At 36.1% G+C, this 7,820-nt stretch overlaps 1 protein-coding gene across 1 annotated transcript; it reads left to right on the top strand.

Moving 5' to 3' along the window:
• On the top strand, window positions 1-6,946 carry LOC108116969. The gene is made up of 7 exons (XM_017229127.2): window positions 1-522; window positions 1,383-1,566; window positions 5,226-5,379; window positions 5,436-5,644; window positions 5,710-5,843; window positions 6,019-6,274; window positions 6,501-6,946. The coding sequence occupies exons 2-7, from the start codon at window positions 1,521-1,523 to the stop codon at window positions 6,602-6,604; spliced, it is 903 nt and encodes a 300-aa protein (XP_017084616.1). The 5' UTR covers window positions 1-522; window positions 1,383-1,520; the 3' UTR covers window positions 6,605-6,946.
• Window positions 6,947-7,820: the final 874 nt, after the last annotated feature.

Genomic DNA, 7,820 nt, shown 5'->3' with positions numbered 1-7,820 from the left:
GAACTCACGAATCCGAGTCCGCAGCTTCAGTCAGCTCGTAAGCCTGAAGCCGCGCGGAGATACTTTCCATAGGGGTCCTAAAACGCCGACCGATTCGAGTTCAATACCAACAAAAAAAAAAACACACTCATAAAACAAGGATATTATTAACTTAAAGAAAGTAAATCCCAAGCATTTATTACTGTGCCATAAAAGCGAGTTAGAGCCAAACTTTAATAACTTTCTGGGCAAAAGGTCAATTAACCAAAGCGTGCAGTCCATAATATTTGAGTTAACCAAAAAAACGAAACAAAAGTTGTCGAAGTGAAAAGAATGTGGCTGAAGTTCCAAAAGTACTTTTGAACCTAACCCAAAGAAAAACGAAACAAGTTTAAATTGCACTGGACTGGCAACTTCCGCTTCCGTTGAGTGCTTCAATTTCAGTTTAATGTTAACTCCGACAAAACCCAAATTGACAAGAACAACAGAGCCAAAAATAAAATAAAGTGAACGTAAAACAAGAAACAAACAACGAGAGAAAAGGTACTGAGACTTAGGGTCCCTAGTGAAAGGGGGCGTGGCAGGTGGTGGCCGGGTGGCTTATTCAAATATTAAACACATGGATTCGTTTGAATTTGGCATTTAAATTATTTAAGTTGACAAACGTACACACATACACTCTCATACACGCAAATACACACAAGAAGTACAAAAAAACAGGATGCCAGGGCGTCTGCCACGCCCACACGTCCTTGTTTTTTCTGTTTTTTCCTGCTTTCCCTTTCATGCGAGTTCGTACACAGAAAAGTTCAAAAGTGCTCATGCGACAAATTTGGCCAGAAGGATTTGTTTTTGGGAAATTATAAAAGTTTTTTATTAAAGATTTTTATTATTATATTGTTTTAAAAGATGGGTTAATAATTTATTATTATTTATTTATAAGATAGTATTTTTAATTTTAATTTAAATGTTCGTTGCTTAATAGATTTTGGACATAAAAAGTATAAATAACATTTTCATCTTCCTTGTAAATCGTATTCAGGGTTAAATAAAGTTTCTTTAATTTTTATTTTCTCTCTGTAGTTCGTGTCTCCAGCTCCTTGGACTTCTTTACTTTTTCCCTGGGACGCTCTAACGTCTGTTATTTATTTATAACGACACTGACAGAGCGTATCCTTTGAACTTTTCTGCATGAGTTTGTCGCCGAGTTTATTTATTTATATTCTCTTGTGCCGTTTCTCCATCTCGATGTGGATTCCGTTCTCTTATTTTGTACATCTTCCTTTTTTTTATATTTTGACACAGTGTTCAATTAATTGAGCTACCCGTTTGACCTCCACTTGGTTGTTCGATTCTAGTTCTTATTCTTTTTTATCCTTGCCGCCTCCTTTTCTCGACTGCAGTCTCAAAACAAAGGGATTCTGGGAGATAAACTGCATAAATCAACGCCGCTGCCAAAGCCAAGAGCAACAATAACTGGAAGCAATTAATTTTATTCAAACAAGAGCAACAATAAGGGCGACGACGAGGACAACAAAAAAATGGATTACGGCTGGCTGATGTTTCTGTTCATCGCACTTTTAATTGGTAAGTTTTTGTGACCCTCTGCGCCGGAATCAAGGAAATTATTATTGTTTTTATATGGTTTTCTTTTTTGGGATTGACTATATATATGTATATAAAATATTTGTTTGGTTAATGAAGCGCTGGAGGGGATTTGCAGACAACGATGCGTATGCGTAATGTGAGCCGGACAAATCGCCCTTGTCCGACCGTTCATATTGTTGAATCGGTTTATTATTATTATTTTAATTGTTATTGGTGTTTGTCGAGAACACCAACCGCAAATCAATATTGGCAAAGTTTTTGCCTCTGGCTGTTTTAATGACTTTTGCCATAATTTCAACGGCTGCCGCTGCTGCAGTGGCAGTTCCAGTTGCAGTTGCACTTGCCCCCTTTTCGTCCCTTTTGGCACTTGGTAATTTCTGCTGCCACAACTTTTGCTGAAGCAGCAGCAGCACTGGCAGCAGCAGTAGCAGCACATCTTGAGTGCAGTTTAAACTTAAATTGTATTTTTGAAATGCTCGCAATTAGGCAGGATGCCAAAGGCAGCCGCTTCCCCGGTTTTTTCCCGCTATTCACCGACTTTTCATTCCTTCTCCTGCACTCAAATTGCCAATGGCAATGGGGCAATTAATTTGGAGCGCATTAAATGAGCTGGCTCACTCCGCTTTTCACTATGCTCACTAGAAATTGTATTTCATCATGTGTGAGCGAGAGATCTTTAGGAAATGCAGTTGGTAAATTGGAATAGGCAACTGCCAAAGCAGGTTTTCACTTTTTCTTTTTACGTTTAAAAATTGCAATTGGTTAAGACTTTGGAGTAGAATGAACAAATTGATGTTAATTATTGGAGAGCATTGGACAAGGACATTTGAACTTTGAAGAAGGGCTCAAAATAACATTTTTTGCAATTGCTATATTTTTAAATTAAGCATTTTTCTTTGTTTCTATTTGTTATTAACTAATCTGCAAGGACTATAATCTTAATAAACCTTTAAAAACCAAGTTATTTTTCAAAAGTAATGTGTTTTGACAATAGACACACTCCTGACCTCCTGATACAGTCCGTAGAAGGATTCAGTTCATCTCCTTTCCTGGGACTGACACTATTTCCACACACACCTCTGAGCACTTTCTCATACAGGGAATTCATGCAATCCAGGGCATGAGCACAAAGGCTTCGGCCACAAAGACAGTCAGAGAAAGGATTTGCAGGAAAAGTTCTGCTGCGGAGTTGTAGCTTTTCAATTTTCTGTGGACGCTTCTATATTTAGAGTGTTTGTGCCGGCAACAACAAAACAACAATTTGGCCAGCCTAATGGAATTAAATATTGTCCATTGTTGGTTGTCCAATTTACGATGTCGCCTTTGGCTAACCGCAAAGTAACTATAACAAATAACAAATGCCTGGGACCTGTTTATTTACTTTTTGGAAAATCTGTTGTACTCTTCAGCCGTACGGCACCCAATTAATTTGTGGATTTAGATGCAACTAAAAATAGGAAATAGAAAGAACACTTTGACTGTTTGCCAGCCTCTTATAGATTCTTTTTCTCCACTTTGTGGGTTTTAGTAGACAAGCAAATGAAATGAATATTTATACTCGTAAATATATATGTGCTAACCGCAAAAGATTCTCGAAAAACATTGAAGACTTTTGTATACAGTTGGGTTCAGAAAAATAATATTGAAGTTAAGAAAAGGTTTTTGAATCAAGGAAGGTTGGTTATTTTTTTTAGAACAAGCACCATAATGTTAATTTATTAAACTTTTTAAAGTATATAACCTAACATCTTGTGACGACTTAATGCCCCTCTATTATAAAGATACGTATATGTGTACATCTTATTCCTCGCTAGAAAGACATACTCTGAAACCACAGAAAGAGCTATTAAAAAAATAACTATGCCAGAGCAAAAATGTTTGCATAAATGTCTCTGCTCGGCATCTCCAAATGAATTTATCACCAAACTTGCACGACGTTGGTCCCTCTTCCAAAAATGCATGTGTACTTATTTCCACCTAGGTGGGTGGAGATTTCAGTGGGTTAGCTGTGGGTTAGTCGTATACGTGGTTGTGTGTGCTTGCCATTTCTCGAATGAAATGTGCAGGTTAATTATCAGCAAAGTTTTCATGTGCTGAGGTGTAAATACATCTATGTTTGTAGCTGTGTCCCAACTTAACCCCCGTCCTTCCATGGGCGGATGGCGTTCAACCCACACAATGGGAATGGGTTTGTATTGCCACCCTGCTGGATGGCTTAAAGTTTTTACTAGATTGCGTTGATTTAAAAGCATAATGAATTCCAACAATTTGCCGCATTTAATCTCACCTATCTCCAATCAATTTAAATAAAATATTTATTTGTGTAATTGTCCATCGTTGTTTGCCTTCATGTAAATTTGCATATGAACAAAATGCTTAAAAGCTTTGGTGGTTAGTTCACAAGGTATGTTTTTTTAAACAAATATATAAAATATTTATAAAAAGAAACTGTTTTAAGCGAAGATAAATATGTGTATTTACACAAAAATTTACATCTGAAAACATTAAACATTTAATTAACTTTGTTCGCCTAGAATTTAGTTGATGAAAAGTTTCTATTAATAAATGCTGATGTTAACAATAACAAAAATAACAAAAATCGACTAATTTGTACTTATAATCTAGAACTTTATCAGAAAACAAATTCCTTAGTTAAGAACTTGTCAAAATTTCTGTGCATTCTCTACTACTATGATCGAAAAGTTCTTCAAACCTATGTTCCAGCTCCTAAATATTTATGAGAAGAAGGATCCTAACAAAAATTCCACTCAGTCCTTTTTCGCATCTTTCGGCTCATGTTAAATTTATTTTTGGCAAGGCAAAAGTCGAGTCATTTGACATTTGGTTTGTCCGCATTTCTTATCAGTTTTTGGAACCCAACCACCCACTGGTTGTTTATTCGGTTGGTGGGCATTCCTATCTGAATTGGAAACCCAGAAACTACCTACTAGGGCTAGGTCTCCATATGCCAGTTACATATGGTCCCATATCCATTGCACTTTGTTTCTTGCCCAAACCATCTCTCTCAGGCGTAGGTATTCCTCTATCTGACTAACTAACTGTTTTGCATATTCATTTCATGAAATTTCAAATTTATTCGATGTCTCATGTGCCAGAACTTGGCCACAAAGCACCTGCCGTCGGTCTACATCACAACGAACCATCCCCCCACCCTTGGTTTTCCCACCCATTTTGCATTTTCCCAGGTCAGTCACCTGGGCAAATTAAAAATTACGCATACTACACCCACCGCTGAACATGGCTTTTGGTCACCAAAAATTTTGTCATTGGCCTGTGGGTGTTTGGGTATCCAATGTCCCCAGGATGGCCGATATGCATGTACTCATCCTACACAAAGGATGAGTGCCACACCCTATGGTTCGATTACAGGAAATAGCCTGGCTTCCATGTTATCTAACAATATTTTACTGTTTGTATGAAGCTCTTGGCATTTTTAGTTAGAGTTACATAACTCTTCATGCGACAATTGTAGAAAATTTGAAGGCCTCATGTTTCAAAGGGGAATACAATTTTGTTTCAAATGTTTCGCAAAAATGTTAACACATGACAATAATAATAACATTCATTCGCTATACCATTAGATTCTCATATTAATTCTAATTATCTATGCTTTTTAGACTACCCAATCGCATTCGCCCTGTTTGTCACGGATATTAGTGTGCCCGAGATTGTGGATTTCCGAGACAATGTGACCTTATCCTGCAGTTACGATATGCGAGGTCACACACTAAACTCGGTTAAATGGTACAAGGATCACGAGGAGTTCTTTAGGTAACCAGATATAAATCTATTAAAAAACCAAAATCACAATCTATTATCCCGTTTAGATATTCCCCCTTAGCGAGTCCAATTTACATGACATTTGGGGTGCCAGGACTGCAAGTTCTCGATGGAAAATACGTGTGCAATGAATCCAGTTGTAGACTAGATTTAAGTTTACAAGGTGCCAAATCGACGGGTCTCTACAAATGCGAAGTTAGCGGCGATGCTCCTCATTTTAAGCTGGCGGATAAGGCGGACAACATGACGGTGGCAGGTGGGAACTCTATTAAGCAAATTCGATTTATTTCAGTAACTTATTTTCTTTTAAATTACATGCAGCTTTGCCCCAGATCGACCCGCTCATCGAGAGTTTCAATTCAATGTACCGCATGGAGGAGTTCCTCAGCGCCACCTGCTCCTCGGATTATTCCAGTCTGCCAACAAGGCTCACCTGGTACATCAATGGCGAACAGGTTGGTTTCTATTTTTAATTCAATTAATTTTACTTTAAATACTTAAATTTCCCTTAAAATGAACTTTAAATTAAACTTTAAAACATTGAAAAAAATAAATAAAAACAATTTTCTTAACAATACCATTGATTTTCATTGGGAAAGTAGTAATTTTTGAATTTCCTCCACTTTTCAGCCACTGCTGGGTGAACTGCATCCCACTACTGACACCAGCATAGCAGCACATGATTATGTTCTGCGGCGGCAGAGGCTTCAGGTGCACTTCTATTTGCAGGGACAGCGCTTTTACCAGGCCGGGAAAATCCTGGAGCTCAAGTGCGTGGCGGAAATTGAGAATTATCCGGAATTGCGGCGTGAGAAGACGCTCAGTGCGTCGCTGTCGCAGTTCGACAATTTCAATAATCAAATGCCGCTGAGACATGCGAATGCAAGTGAGTTGGTTTTTAAATAAACTTTTAAAAGTTTTAATTTAATTCTCATTTACATACTTAAGAATGATTTACAAAAAACGCATTAAAATAATTATCCAATCTAAAGTTTTAATTTATTATAATTATCTATTTAAGAACTTATTTATTTTTTGGTTAAATTAACTAAAACCATGGAATTTTCTCTTCTTTATTTTCCAATATTTTCTCTACTTTTCCTCAATTGAAGACTCTGGCGCGGAACAAAGAAGCAGCCTTTGTGGCAGGACATTCCTAATTTCCGCATTCCTGGCGGCAGTTCTACTAATTCACTGTTTGCGGCGCTCTTCATGAACACTGACATCTATCAGAGAATGAAAATCGAAGGATGAATTAAAATCCGGCGGTTGGGAATGGAAAACGCCTCGTATGGCAACTTTGTCAACTATATCATCACGTTAGTTAGTCAGTCAGTTAGTCACCTAGTTAGATAGTTAGGGTAACAGACAAAGGTAAGACCGCAAACTAGAAAATAGGGAAAGCTTTTGGGTTGATGAATGTAAATACAATTTATGGAGTAAGGACAAAAGTGTTGATGGTTAATAAATGCTCAAGGAAAAAGGAAACAGAAAAGAAAATCATAAAGTTGTTTTAAATTTATGAAATATGTTTTTGTGTTTTGATTTTTAATATTTAAGAAATGTAAATGAACCAAGTTCAAATTAATATTTTAAGAAAAAATCCATTTGATATAATTATTTCTTGTTAATATTTTAGTAAATAATCACATTTTTTAAGACCATATAAGCTTTTTGCTTTTGAAACAAAAATATGATCATGAGTTCGGAAAATATTGCGTTTGATAAAATGATTTTATCCTTGGATAATAAATCAAAAAATTGAATTATAAATTTTAAAAATCTTTGTTAGGCATTAAATTAAAAAAAACATAAAAAGAATTATTGCTTCTGAAATGGTTTGTTTACTTTTTTAAGCCGTAATAAATTGTGTTTGACAAAGTCATTATTTCTTTTAAAACTCGCCATGTTAACAATATTGTTGTGAAAACAGATAGTTCTTTGCAGTGAAAGTCGTGTTATCCTTGTAAATGAATATTTTCATGTCGGTTAGTTAAACAAGCATACTGAGTTAAAGCATAAAGAAAAAAAAGAAAAAATTAAAACAAACAAAAACTGCCAGAAAAAATTGATTTACCTGCCTGACACTGATACTAGCCAAAATAAGTCACTCTCCAGCAAACCAAACGAATTTCCAATATATGTATATAAGCGTAATTTTTTCGATTGTTGTCCGGCAATTGATTTTCATTCGTAGTGCACATGAAACATTTTTCGAGCAAATATATCCGCGCACACACCCCCCCAAAGCCAAGGGTATTGGGTAAAGTATAAAAAATAACACATATGAAACACCATAAAAAATAAGTGAACACATAAAAAGCAAAAGGATAATGGAATGAAATGCGATTTTATCAGTGGAAAAACGAGAATGCAGATGCTGTAAAAATCATTATAATTAAGTCTAGCATAAATACGATGTAAATACAATT

Source organism: Drosophila eugracilis, unplaced genomic scaffold (genome assembly GCF_018153835.1).
Source record: "Drosophila eugracilis isolate 14026-0451.02 unplaced genomic scaffold, ASM1815383v1 contig_415, whole genome shotgun sequence".
In the NCBI taxonomy this organism is placed as follows: Eukaryota; Metazoa; Arthropoda; class Insecta; order Diptera; family Drosophilidae; genus Drosophila; species Drosophila eugracilis.
This window is presented reverse-complemented; position numbering and strand designations above follow the sequence as displayed.